The sequence below is a fragment of the Buteo buteo genome, chromosome 2 (genome assembly GCF_964188355.1).
Source record: "Buteo buteo chromosome 2, bButBut1.hap1.1, whole genome shotgun sequence".
Classification (NCBI taxonomy): domain Eukaryota; kingdom Metazoa; phylum Chordata; class Aves; order Accipitriformes; family Accipitridae; genus Buteo; species Buteo buteo.
In genome coordinates, this window is record NC_134172.1 from 41,715,378 (window position 1) to 41,729,936 (window position 14,559).

General features: G+C 39.4%; 1 protein-coding gene across 8 annotated transcripts in view; it reads left to right on the forward strand.

Annotated features, from left to right (window-relative positions):
- KAT2B (lysine acetyltransferase 2B) overlaps positions 1-14,559 on the forward strand; it is a 45,616-nt gene that overhangs the window by 10,478 nt on the left and 20,579 nt on the right. For all 8 annotated transcript variants that reach the window (XR_012653695.1, XM_075052058.1, XM_075052066.1 and 5 more), the window contains exons 3-8: positions 3,646-3,791; positions 4,305-4,394; positions 6,746-6,927; positions 9,276-9,467; positions 12,039-12,145; positions 13,838-13,963. Coding sequence is in view for 7 of the 8 variants with exons in the window: in XM_075052058.1 (XP_074908159.1) it covers positions 3,646-3,791; positions 4,305-4,394; positions 6,746-6,927; positions 9,276-9,467; positions 12,039-12,145; positions 13,838-13,963 (843 nt within the window). In the remaining variant the exon portion in view is untranslated. The remainder of the gene's footprint in view (positions 1-3,645; positions 3,792-4,304; positions 4,395-6,745; positions 6,928-9,275; positions 9,468-12,038; positions 12,146-13,837; positions 13,964-14,559) is intronic.

The window sequence follows — 14,559 nt, forward strand, 5'->3', positions numbered from 1 at the left end:
TAAATTGGGATTTATTTTCATTTCTGCTCTCTTTTCTTTTTATGCTGTCATTACATTTGATCTATTTCTGGGCTTCTCAGCAGATTACTTTCCTTTCCTGATAGCCCAAATCTCTGGGTTTGCTTGCAGAAGATTAACAAGTACATAGTATCACAGAAAGTTTGGTCGCTTTAGCCAAGGTAGTTTCAACCTTTCATCACGCAGCTTCTCTGTGCTGCTTTTGGTTATGCAGTTAGGGTAGCTTGTATTACCCATCCCTTTCATTCCTGGCCTTTGAAGAAAGAGTTTTTTTGGGGGGGCAGTTTGGTTGTTTTTTGGGTTTTTTTTTCTCTTTTTGATCTTATGAGATGTGTCTGTCAGTTCCCTGTTCTTCAGCAGAATTTGTACATGGCTATGTATTTTGTAGAAAAACTCTGCTCTTCTAAAGGCTGAGACTGTTTTTGGTCTATTAAAAATCTAAAATCACTCGTTAGCTAGGGAACCAAGAAAAACCAGTGCTGTAAAACCAGTACCAGTGAAATTGTACCTTATGGGGCAAACTGTATTTTTATTTATTGCTGTTTTTAGAAAAGGTAAAGTTTCCTATTCTGATGGCTGCAGCTAATGACTGAAATGAGTTGCTGTCTGCTTCCTCATACTACTGGCAAAAAAAAGTCTTTCAGCACTGTTTTCCAAGATAATTTTCCTATTCATCTCCTCTAAATTAGTATGTTCGTGCTGAATGCCTTTAAAACCAGACTGACCACAAGTTGTGCAGGCTTCAGGTCATCACCTGCGCTGCATTTTCTCTTCCTCGGAGAGCTGCTGAAATAGCTATGTAGAAATTCCTGTACTGGTTAAAGCCAGACCTGATGTAAAATGGAGGATATTAGAGAGTTTTGCCTTTTTTTATTTATTATTTTCTTCCAAAGGTAATCCTAGACATTAGTCTTGCTTGAGATGTCTCTTTCTGGGGGTGTGGTTCAATCTTCCAGCCAGTGCATTTTTGGTGCATAAATCTGTCTGGTGGTGCATATTAGCTTATCTAGCTTATTTCTGTCTACTTACCTACAACTTCTGTTCTTCTATTTGTGGCTCAGCCCCACAGCGAGGCTCAGTACTGGGTTTTTAATGAATATTTCTTTTATTTGGGTGGTGTATTGGGTCACTATCATAACAGTGTGAAGTGGTGACCGAATTGGGTGCTGGGAGAATTCGTTATCCACCAGCCTCAAGACCAGGTGTTATGTAGTCAGAGGCTCTTTTCTATTTTATATTGTATTGGTTTCACAGGGTGCATTTTCCTGTTGGTAAACACTTTCAGTTTTGAGTCACTTTTAAAACTAGTTAATTAATGTGTCAGTACACTATATACACACTCAGTCTCTCTTTTTTTCCCAGCACTGTCTTCAGTTCCTGCTACATACCTTCATGTAGCGTATTTGGGTATTTCTTGGTTTGCCTGTCCTACATGCATTACTAGTGTTTTTATGTACAGACTGACTTTGGGATAGACTGTGGACACGTTCCTCATTAATCCGTTTTCTCACTGTTCCTAATTCATACATGAAGGTACTTGCTTATTGAAGTTGCACAACTAAAATAATTAACTTGCTATTTTTCAGGTCTTCATGTCACTGAATTGGCCTTGCTCTTTCTGTTTGCTTTCTTCTGCACGCTGTAGCAACCTATACTTGTGATTTTTTTTTTTTTTCAATTACTTTTTTGCAAGTGTAACAGCAGCTGAGGAAGGGTGTACCAGTTGGGCAATGCGGACGAATGGGACTGTGTAACTCTAGTCAAGAGTAACGCAGTATTTGATGTCAGTGTACTAAAGCTTTGATTTTAATAAAAGGCTTACTAATGACTACAAGAATTTGGGAATGGGCTGTGATTATCTGAAGAAAGATAGTTTGTTGGCCTGGTGTACAAACATTGGTGACTCTACAGTAAATGGTAACTGGTAGTAAATACATGCTGGTAATACACTTATGTTACTTTTAGATTCACTGTATGGGTAATAATTCTCTAGTTTAATATAATGTTTAAAGATGGCCACTAAGTAGTCAAGGTAACTTTCAGTATTGTTATGGAAACTGTGTGGAAATGGCTTCTTATGCTGATGTTTTAGTCATTTGTTAGTTGAGTGCAAGGTTTCTTTAGCATTTTATCAATTTTTAATGAAATGCTCATCTAGGAGTGTATTTATTACTTTTACAGGATCAGAACAGACAGCTGGGAATATTAAACCTTCATATCTGGCTTAAGGACAGAAATGAAACAGTTTTATTCTGCCCAGAAAGCTGAGTATTTGTTCTTAAAGAAAGCTCATGATGGCCATTCCCCTTTCAGTTCTGAGCATATGCTCAGAACTTAAGACACTATATTATAAATGTTCATTTAAGTGGAAACAGTTGCTGGCATCTTTTTAATGTTCTGAGCTACGGTGTCCTTTTTACTTGAAGCTGCACAAATTTATTGAATTTAAATGTTTTGGCAGGTGTCATACCAAACTTCCCAAAACAAACCATCTTTGCTGGCTGGCTGATAAATATGATCATTTTCAAGTCAAGTGTTATTTCTCCCCACGTCCTCCCCCACTAAGGAATCAGATTTATGTTGAAAATTTCTCACCAGTCCTAATCACATTGGCATATCTAAGATAACATAATACTTATCTAAGAAGTAAATATTGATAAATGTTATTAAAATATAGAAAAATTAATATGCCTAACCTTTTAAATACTCTTCCTTTTCTTTTAATGGGTATTTTCTGTCCTTTCAGTGGAAAAGATATGCTTGCCATTTACATTGGGATGGAGTCAGCGAAGATCATTGCTTTTTGTAATGCAAATACCTTCTTTCTGGGAATTGACCGTTTTAAATTGCCTTCTCTCTTCCCGGGGCCAGTTGTTCAAACCAGCTTGAAATGAATGTCCCGCTTCATGCATACAAACCTCAAGCTTTTGAAAATTACAGATGTGGAACTGTATTTACCTTTGGAGATGATAAAAGGGAGTTTTTCACTTGGAAATTAGGATACGTTGAAAGATGCTTTTTTGTAAACTTCTGAACAAATAAGCATGTACAATCTGCCAAAGCTTTGTTAATATAGTGTGCACAAAGCACAGTTTGACCTTAGATGATGTGAAAGTAAGAGACTTAGCCAATAATGCCCAGTTTAAAACAAAAAGCCTATTTATGGCGCTGGTTTTTTTAGTTTTTTTTTTCTCTTCACAGGATAAGGTGGTACTTCCATCAACACCTGGATTACCTAATTTATGGGAATTACGGATTTATTTTCTTTAGTCAAGAAACCTTGTCTCAAAAGCATAGGTCTTTGATAAAAATGTACATAGTTAGTTTTATATTGCAACTTATTAATACAGACAGGACTTGTGTGGTCTGTTGTAATGTTAACAGACGCTGTGATTCCAACCAGCCGTTGTTTGTCTGCTGTGGGAATTACTACCCCTGGACTACCTTTACAAATTGCTCTGATGTGACACATATTTCAGTTACCTCTGATAAGATATTCTGTTAAATAGGTTATTACAGGATCAGTGCCTTTACTATTACGGCTTAGTTTGAGATATCCTGGGGAATACTAGTGCTGTTGGCTCTCTCAGTAGGCTTTTTACAGGTTTGGGTTTTTATTTCGTTTAGCTGCTCATGTTTCTCACCTGGAGAATGTGTCTGAAGAAGAAATGAATAGGCTCCTGGGGATTGTGTTGGATGTGGAGTATCTGTTCACCTGCGTCCACAAAGAAGAAGATGCAGACACCAAGCAAGTTTATTTCTACCTATTCAAAGTAAGCTGAACTTGTGTGGTATCTTCTCAGGTTTTTCACTCTCTCACACATAAGCCAATTCCACTGCCCCTCATGCATGTATTGGCTTCATCTGGTGAGACTTTTTTTCTCTAGTGTGATGCTTTAGTGGCTAACTATGGACTAGACGTTCTGGTACTTGCAATGTACCGTGTCTTACTCCAAAAGTCATCCAGCTGATTGAGGAATTGACCGCGGGTCCCATCTAAAAACTGCGCAACTTGCAAGCCTTAACCTCTTCACTTACACATTGGGAAGAGTCAGTTGACATAAATGCTAATTTAGCTGCCTGCATTTGCTCAGAGAAGCCTCTTACATGCATTTCAAAGAAGGTGAATTCACAGTGAAGTTTAGTAGCTATAAATTTAGATGACTAAACAAACCGATATATAGCCAGGAGATTTTCAACACTGCAGTGTGTTGTGCACCTGTGACTTTCATTGACCCTATGTATGCAAATATGCTAATTTAAAAAAATTTGTGTATTTTTAACAGCTTTTGAGGAAGTGCATTTTACAGATGGGAAAACCTGTAGTAGAAGGATCTTTGGAAAGTCCCCCATTTGAGACACCTAGCATTGAACAGGTAAACAGTCAACACATGGGTTTGGTTGGTGTGTTTGTTTTCTTTTATTTGGTAGGGTTTTGGGGGTTTGGTTTGTTTGTTTTGGGTTTTGTTTTTTTTCTTTTTCTTTTTTTTTGTATTTTGTAAATATAGGCACTGGTTTTGAAAACATGGCATTTTAGGCAGTTTGCAGATGTTCCTCTGTATTACTTAGGACAAAGTAGGGGACTGTAGGAGACTTTTGCTGCTGCTTCTCCTTTAGTGTTGGTACAATAGTTACATTATTTGACTTCTCTCATCATTCATCTTAGGCTTTAATGAAACTGACTTTTATTGTGGTTTTAGAGAATTAACTTAAAATACTACTTTTATGTGTGGCAGTTCTAATCTTTCTTTGTTTGAAGTGATGAAAAATGCTGTTGAAGTTTTGAAATCCAATATTAAAATGACATTTGTCTTCTGTAAATCAGTGAAAATGTTACAATCCAATTCAGTGAGATCATAGCCTTTTCTTTCAAAGGGTACACAACAAAAAACAAAGCCAAAACCAAAGAATAACTGAGGCTTTTGTAACCCTCAATGGATAAAGAACATATGACAAATTCAGATTTTGATTAAGCAAGCTCCTGAGAATGCACTTTTGGCACACAAGTGGGCCCATTAGCTCCAGTGAGACTATGCAGAGGCTCACATACCTCCCTGAAACAGGAGCTCAATGTTTTCCCATCAGTGGATGAATGGATGCTCTACTGTTAAACAGGATATTTTAAATATGAAGACTGTTATGTGTAGTAATTATTTCCTTGCAACTCTCACTTCTTACAATTTAGGAAAATCAAAACACTTTCTTGCTGAATTTCTGGGAAGTCTTCACCTTAAGTTCTCCTTTAGTTTGAGTATAAACAAAGAATAAGTGTATGTAACCTCCATACTAAAAAGGTTTTGTACAATATAATTTTTTGTCACATTCTTCATACTGTTCAATTTGCTGAAGAAACTAAATCGTAGAGATGAAACAGTAATTCTTCTTACAGTTTGTTTTAAAATAATTTTCCCTTAAAATAGACTGATATTTTCAATTCTGTTTTTAGCAGTTCAGTAACTCAATCACACAAAACTATTATTGTAAAAATAAAGAAGTATTATAATTGATTTAAAATAGATATGTATTGCAGCACTTTTAGTCACACACTTTGACTGTCTTCAGTAGGTTTTTTTAAAGTGGACAGTATACAAAGTGCAATGAGGGGATGTACTTCTGAAATATTGGCACTTCTTGAAGAAATAATGTGATGTGTAGACACAAACTTAATTGGAAGCGCACAAGCCCTAGTCTACTATTGTCATGGTTTAGCGTCAGCCAGCAACTGAGCACCACGCAGCCACTCACTCACTTCCCTCCCACTCAGTGGGATGGGGGAGAGAATCAGGGAAAAAAATAAGTAAAACTCATGGGATGAGATAAGAACAGTTTAATAGAACAGAAAGGAAGAAACTAATAATGATAATGATAATAATAACAATAATAAAATGACAATAATAATAATAAAAGGATTGGAATATACAAAACAAGTGATGCACAGTGCAATGGCTCACCACCCGCTGACCAATGCCCAGTCAGTTCCCGAGCAGCGATCTGCGCCACAGGCCAACTCCCCCCAGTTTATATACTGGGCATGACGTCACACGGTATGGAATACCCCTTTGGCCAGTCTGGGTCAGCTGCCCTGGCTGTGTCCCCTCCCAACTTCTTGTGCCCCTCCAGCTTTCTCGCTGGCTGGGCATAAGAAGCTGAAAAATCCTGGACTTAGTCTAAACACTACTTAGCAACAACTGAAAACATGAGTGTGTTATCAACATTCTTCTGGTACTGAATCCAAAACATAACACTATAGCAGCTACCAGAAAGAAAATTAACTCTATCCCAGCCGAAATCAGGACAACTATTGAAAAGCAGCTGGAGAGGTGATACTTGATGTACAGAGGAAATAAATCATGCAGCATGGTTGTCAGCAAAATTGTGCGTATGTGAGCATATAGAATAAAGCCTACTGGGTCTTTCTCTGTTCCCTGCCAAAGTTTTTCACTTTGAGAAGCAAGGAAAAATAAAGAATTTTCCATCTGTCCCTTTAAGTCAGCTGTTGGAGGTGGATAGAATAAAAACATCTGGATGTATCTGCTCCTGTGTACAGGGGAACCAGCTTATGGCAGCTACATGAGTAACTGAGCAAGGAGTTAATGGTCTCTGGTTTTTGTTTTCTTTCCCATGTAATGCAAGTTCAGGGTTAATAAACATAAAATGAGGAATGTTCGAGGACACTCTGACAAAAATTATGGCAAAATAATTAAACATAATTTTCTTCTGTTTCAAGGGTGTGAATAATTTTGTGCAGTACAAATTTAGCCACTTACCCTCAAAGGAAAGGCAAACAATAGTGGAACTGGCTAAAATGTTTCTGAACCGCATTAACTACTGGCACCTGGAGACACCTTCTCAGCGCAGACTAAGATCACCCAATGACGATATTGCGGGGTATAAAGTGAATTATACCAGGTAATGCTGTTTTTGCTTGTTACAAGTCTTGCTTACAAATGTGGCAGGTACACGCTTGAGGAATACACCAGTACCTGTACGCTGTAGGTGGACCTCGTGAATTTTTGCAGTCATAGAGTTTATATGAAAACCTGAGGATTTTAGTGAGATTATATCAGAGTTTCGCATGCATCCCTGTGTTTTGAGAGGTGTGCTTTATCAGCCAAGAACGGGGAGTAGAGGTTGTGAACATCTGTCTCTAACAATGCTTGTGCACGTCCTGTGTTTGCAAAGTTGCTCTCAGTCTTCTTAAGATATGAGCCTCATGTAAGATCCTTATTTAATCTACTAAAAATTTAAGCAATTTGTTATTTAACTTAGAAAGAAGATAACATTAACCATTGTAAAGCGTCACAGTTTGAAAAAAAATCAGAAGGTTTGAAAAATTAAAATAATTTTGTAAGTGTTTGAATGCTAAATGGTGAATAGATATTATTAGGTTCCTTAAAATAATAGTTTTCGTTATGACCTTTTAATACGTTGTCAGAATTCAAAGGAATAACTTAGTCACTGGGGGAAGAAGAGCTGGGATAAAAAGCCGTGTCCCTTTTAATTTTGCTTTTCTAACATAGTGCAACGCCTTTGTCAGTTAGCAGGGTTAAGGTTCCTGCTGGCGCGGGCAGCAGTTAACGTGCGGCTGGTGAGCGCAGGCAGCGGTTAGCCTGTCTCTCTCCGTCAGCGCCCCTGTTCCCGGGAGCTGCCAGGGACGCTCCTCCTGGCTGAGGGTGATCCCCGCCTTCTGCCCGCTTTCCTGGGGACCTTTCCCCTGGCAAACCTCGGCTCTGTGAAGGGAGAACAGCAAACCTTGGTGTGAGTCGAGACCGTGGCTGGTGACGCAGCAGACTGTGGTGCGCCTGTGTCCGACCAGGATGCTCTCGGATGAGCTGCCACCCCAAAGAACCACCTGGCGTAAAGGACAGTTGTTGATAATCCATGGGGCTCCTAACACCATGTTTGGTGGCTCTTTGACCTCCAGTTGTTTGTGATACTGATGTCAGGGTTGACTGGAGTCAATTTTTATTAGGAATCGATAGCTAGCATTGGCTCTGGTTGGTGCCTTTTGCCATTAATCATTTTGTCACTTGTGGCTTCTCAAACCTCCCTGCCGGCAGTCCCTAAGGTTCCCTCCGACCCAAAGTGCCGCCTCTCCATCTGGTCTAACCTGTTGTGAGCTTCTCCCCTCCGCGGTGTTGGAGGCACTGCTTGGGGTGCTGAGGAAGCCGCTGTGCGCCATGGTGCACCTCCTGAATTCTTCCAGTCACCGACTTCGTTTGAAAACCTGGTGATCTGAGTGAAACCGTATCAGTTCCACGCGCATCCTTGTGTTTTGAGAGGTGTGCTTTGTCAGCCAAGAACAGGGAGTGGAGGCCTGCGAACAACTGTATCTCACAACCCTTTTGCAACACTTGTGTTTGCAAGGATTAAGACACAAGAGTTTGGGGGAGGAATTTAGACAGGCTGTACTTTGGGTCTGGATGAGAAAACACGTGCAGGATCCAGCACAGTCTGTTTGCATCTAATTCTTAACATTTTGTTTTCATTGTTGAAGCTTTCATAATGGTTGTGGTCTGATTCTGCTAAAGCTACAGATACCATTGACTGTTCACTTACAAGCAGATACTGAAATCTTGTTTATAAAATTAACAGATTTCATGACCTACGTAGTCAGTGTACTCCTGATTGACCTCTTCAGTACCATGATCCCTTTTCCAAGATGAGTAACACGACATGCTATATTTTCATATGTATTTCTTAATGCAAAACTCATTGCGGAGGGAGTTACTGGTAAATGAAAGAGTATCAAGACAGGGTGTAATGGGAAGAAGCCAGCTGATGGGAAACCAGGGTGGGAGTCCAGTTGGATTGGGGTGGAGCTAGTTAAAGGTGTCACCCTTTTTGTGTCTATGTGGGGGAATGTAGAAGTTTAAACAGGGGAAAATGGACCAGGCTAAGGGTCTTTGGAGTCGCAGGCAGGAGATGTGGGTGGCTGAATGAATGAGCTGTGGAGGGAATCCCTGACATCGACATGAATTTTATGTGATCTATGATTATCGTCTGGAACAAGAGCACTTTGTTGAAGCTAGACTGCAGAGAAAAAGAATATATGGAGACTTAAAAGTACTTGGCTGTCATTTCTTTAAAAAACTGGGCAATATAAACGCTGTTTAACTCTGTCCAGAGTTGATGTGGGACTGATTTATATGTTCATATACCTCTCAGCTGCGTTATAAATGATGTGGGTAGTGGTTTTATTGCATTAATTCATATGTTAGATGGTGATAATTATCTGGCTTTTTTCCCCTTTACAGGTGGCTTTGTTATTGCAATGTCCCTCAGTTCTGTGACAGTCTACCTCGGTATGAAACCACCCAGGTTTTCGGTAGGACATTGCTTCGCTCCGTTTTTACTGTAATGAGACGGCAACTGCTGGAGCAGGCCAGGCAAGAAAAAGACAAGCTTCCTCAAGAGAAACGAACACTAATCCTCACCCATTTTCCAAAGTAAGGGGTCGCATTGTGCCTGCATTCAAGGTTAACTAGTAGTGAGCAACTTTGGCATAGAAATGGAAAAATTACCTGCAGCTTAAAATAATTTCTCCTTTTATTCAGTAACAAGTAGATACTGCAGCTTTCTTTTCTGCCATAGCTTGAACTAGTGTATTTTATGTACACAACAGCTTGTTTTGTTTTGTCCTAGGGCTTTACTTCATAAAAAGGATTATTCATCTTGCTGGGGGGATGGTACTTATTGCCTATTAGCAGGTATTGTTGGTCACTTACTTTCTTTTTCTGCAGTCTGTGGAAGCAACATAGGTCCAGATCTCCAAAAACATATGCTCTCTTCTGCTTTTATGGTGGAGCAGTAGAAGAGGGAGTGTTGTACTGGAGTTTATATATACCTAAGAATTTCAGTTTAATTCAACATTGTAATAGGGAACAAAGTAGTCATCCCACCCCCAGAAGAGATGTGTTCATTTGACAAAGAAGAGAATAGTCAGTATAAAGCTGCATCAGTGAATCCTAAACTCATTAATTTCATATTGAGTACCTGTTCCAGTACTGGAATATTGACGATGATCTCTCACAATGAAACAACAATAATTACATGTTGGGCTATGTGGGAGAATGACTTGTCTCAAAACATGCTCAACTTTGACAGTCTTTAATATTAAACATTTTACTGGTGGTTAAGGGTGGTGGTGACAAGATCATTCATTGTATGCTTCCTGTTGAAATAGTGTGTCACTTAAAAAATATCCTTATTTTGTGAGGGTGGCTTGGCTCTCTAGCCCCTATTTTAAAAGTCTGTCCCTCCTAACAACAAAGGAACTGAACCTACAGGAGGCCTGGTGGCACTGATGCTAGGCAAGCTACTGTCTGGGGCTAGAGCTGGGGTAGTGCTCAGGGGAACGATAAATACATGAGCTCTCCAAAGCTGGATAGAACCAGGATTTGTTGCTCCTACTATTATGAATAGTGCCTTTCACCACTTTGAAGAATGTAAACTGTCTCTGGGGTAGACTGTTATGGATACAGGAACGTTTGTGTGTATCTGGGAGTACGATCATGATCTGGCCCTGAAATAGGTATAAAAATAGGTTTAACACCACATTGACACAAGGAGCAAATTTGCAGAGGAAAAAGGCGTGCATACGCCCCTATGTTTCTACTGCCTTTTACAGCCCAGATAAGTAGTTTGAAAAGCATTATTATTCACTGCAGTTCCTTTTCATATTCTGCTGGGGAAAAAAAGAAAGGCAAGCACTGTTTGCTGATGATCTGCGGGAAATATGAATAACATTTTAAATCTTTTATGGGCTGTACTTGTCTGAAGCATTTGTCTCTCTGCTGGCGTTACGCAAGTGAACCCTGCAGAGGAGCTGTGGCTCAGAGCACGGTGCCGGTGCCTGGCTTCAGTGCGGGACTCCCGGCTGCGCCTTCCTGGGCAAAGGGAGCACCCACAGGTTGTGTCTGTATGTGCCTAGGAAACAGTCACCAAGGGGTCTGAACGCGGAGCCTCTGCGCTGCCTGTAAATGCAGCCTTGGCTAAAGTTTAGTTTGTGCTTCTGCTCCATCAAGGATGGTCAAGTAGCTGTTACAAACTTTTTAGCCATTATCAGCTGTGTAGATAGCAGGGAACATCACACGTTGCTGTGCTTAGGTATAAACGTCCTATATATGAAATACAAGAGTAGGATCTGATCCTGAAAATCATTATCCTGTTCAAGAAAGTCTTACTCAACAGTCCTGTTGGTTTCGGCTAGACAGTTTCTATACATGTAGATGACTCTAGAGAGTAAAAATGTGCCATGTCAACTTCTGGTCTGAAAACCCCTTTTGTGCAACGTAGGATAAGCAGCTGTCTTGCTTCTGAGAGGGAACTGATGTATTAGCCCTGTGAAGGCAAGCGTGCTGCATAGTCTGATCTGTGGAATTTCTCTCACATATAATAATACTAAGGGAGGTTTAAAATCATGCTGTTTCTGTAAGTCTACCAAAGTAAGATTAAAAATACTGTTATGCAAGCACAAACATGCAATTAAATGTTACAATACACTTAAAGGAATGAAAATATCTTCCTAAGAGCATTTTTAATAAGTAACACTGGGATTTTATTAATCTGTAAGAGGCGGAAAGCAAGTGCATTTGCAAAACACTGGTTTATCAAAATAGACATATTTTGTCATCATTGTATAACATTGAGTTCCTTGGCATCTGTCAACTCATAGCTTTCTTATTAGTGCACAGTTTTGTTCCGTAAAAGTAGTTTGTAGCTTGTTTCTTTCTGCATTTGCAAATTAGATAAATACTGCTTAGAATCAAAGATAAATTTTCATAGGTGAAAGCACTCTCCTGAATTAAGATACTTTATATCTGCTCTGGCTTGTGATTTTGTGTGTGGGTTTTTTTGGTTTTTTTCGTTTTTTTTCTTTTTTAAAAAGGAATTGGCCAACAGCATTTTCTTGCTGAACCAGTAAATATTTTTAAATTAAAAAAAGTTGCAAATTCTTATTCTGAAAAAGGACCTGTTTTGAATGATCTTATTAAGTTTTCACCTGGTTTTGTGCCTAGGTTTCTGTCGATGCTGGAAGAAGAAGTGTACAGCCAGAATTCTCCTATTTGGGATCAGGATTTCATGGTGTCTAGTTCCCGAACTGGCCAGCTGGGAATCCAGACAGGTAATTTGCATTTAGTGATGGGTTAGGGAGCACCTGAATATAAAGATAAACCTGTACAAGTGATGAATTCTAAGGAATGAGACTTAGATATGCAGCTTTATAAATAGGAGCCTATACGGAAATCAGGCTGCCTTGAGTAAGCACAAATGTCTGACTTTCTGGTGCTTCCTCATATAAAGATCCCATTTTGATGATGAAATTCAGCTAATTGAAGGTGCCAATGGAGCAGGCTGAGTGCAGAGGCAAATTGTCCGAGTATTCAAGCGGCACAAGTGCACTCAATGTGGGCAAGTGAGAAAGGTCAGGTCCTCGCATGAGGACCCATGCCAGTCCTCCGACTCCCTAGCAGTAGGGAGGTAGGGGCCTTCCACATCAGATGTCCCATTGCCTTTGCATACATGCCTTTGATTTTCTTCAGTTTTTTTATAGCTTTTCGTTGCTTTGTTTCTTATTCATATGCCTCATCGGCTATTCTGCAGCTTTATTTACCTTTCCTCAGTTAGTGTACTGGGGTGTAAGTCATCCTTAAAATTGCAAGGAGACACTGATAATGGTTTTCTTTTACTTTCCCCTTCTCCTCTTCCTTCCTGCTCAAAAGTATTTAAAATCCATTTATGCAGCTCAGGGGTTGACTTCAATTTTCAGGTATTTAATTCAATATTTTGTAACAATTCAGTATTTTGAAACAGTTGTTGATTATCAGTTGACAAAACCATCTTGTTAGTACTTTATCTGATATTGAACTTCCTAGAGTAGTAGGGGAATTCCACTGTGACAGATACAGCCTTTTTTTTTTGTGAGAAATTCCTGGTCTGCACCATGAACTGGTGAATTATGTCTTGGGCACAAGTTCATTGCAACTCTAAAATCATGTTGCTCTCAGAGTTCATTCTATCATGTACATTTCTGCAGTGCTTCATTTTAATGTGCACCTCTTAAGCACTGGATTCTTGGAATGAATATGGCACAAAAGAGCCATTGCTGGTGATGACACCAGGATAAATGTATGCAAAGAGAAAGACTGCAGGTGTCCAGACTACTGAGCTGTCACCTCAACAAATGCCGAAAGTCTTGACACAAATGAAACCTGGATGATTTGGGATGAGTGGGGTTTTTGGTTTGTTTTTTTTGGTTTTTTTTTTTTTTTTTTTAATATAAGAAAGAGAGATGATGGTCTGTGGCCTTTTGAAGTAATAGTTTCATCCTCTTAACTGATGTAACAACTTCTCCCTTTATTGAGTTTGATTTGTCCAACCAGTCTTTGAACACTGTTAAAGTGGACAGCTGAAGCTGAATGTTGAGATTTTTCTTTTCAATAGACCCCTACGAAAAGCCTTTTCATGAAGCTAAATGCTAGCAGGCTTGGCAGGTATGTGAAGGAAGTTTGTTTTCTTAGTTGTGCTCAGCACTGCAGAAAAATAAAGCCTGATATTTGCAATGAAGTAAAGCTAACTCTGTCATTCAGCAGTAATACAGTCCCTCGTTAGGTAAAAGTTTAGAAGAATATGTTGAGATAAAGCTGTAATGTCTCTGCTTGTGAACTGGTGGCATTGCTCTGTTGCACAACATTAGCTGTGACATGGCAGGTGGTGGGTGTGAAGTTGGGTCCCTCGTTGTGGCAGTCCTTCTCTTAGCACCCTAACGGGTTCCATGTCCTGATATTTTTTGTGTTTGTCTTTTATGCCATTGCAGTTATCAGTCCTCCTCCTGTGGCAAGAACCGTTTCATACAGTGCAAGTCCTTCGTCTCTGGAGCAACCCAACAGTGGGAATATGAGTCCTGCTTGCAAAGTTTCTTCTGCCCTTGACCCAAACCTAGGTAGCAAAGAGGGAGACTTGCTTTTGGGCTTCTGTCGATGTTATCAGTAGTTGCAGTATATGGTGACCATTGCCTTCACTCTGCAATAGCGACCTTGAGGTGTTTTTGCTAAAGGACATACACACACATATTTTTTTCTCCACTATGGTAATGTTTAACTAGCAGAAATGGCTACTGTATTTGGGAAAAAAAAAAAAAAAAAGGTTTGTTTAAATTCAATTAAAATGGAGAAAGGTCTGCTGGTGTCAGAGGTTGTTGAAAAACACTTTACTTGGAGTACATGTATTATGAGCCATGAAAAAAGGTTTTGTTTAAATAAAGACAGAGTAGAAGGGGCCATAGCATTTTTATTTTTTTTTACTCTTTCAAGGTACTGAAATTGCATACATTTAAGCAATAAAGAAAAGCACAAGCACACCAACCACGTTAAATTTAAAACCTGAATGAGGTCAGGTTAAAAAAAATAAATTGTGGGGGAAAAAAGTTGTTGAATGCATAAATTCTCCTAATAAATCCCTTTTCAAACACCTCAGGATTAATGAGCCTGTCAAGAGAGTTTGTAGGTCAGAGAGATGATCACAAGCTCGTGTAAAGTC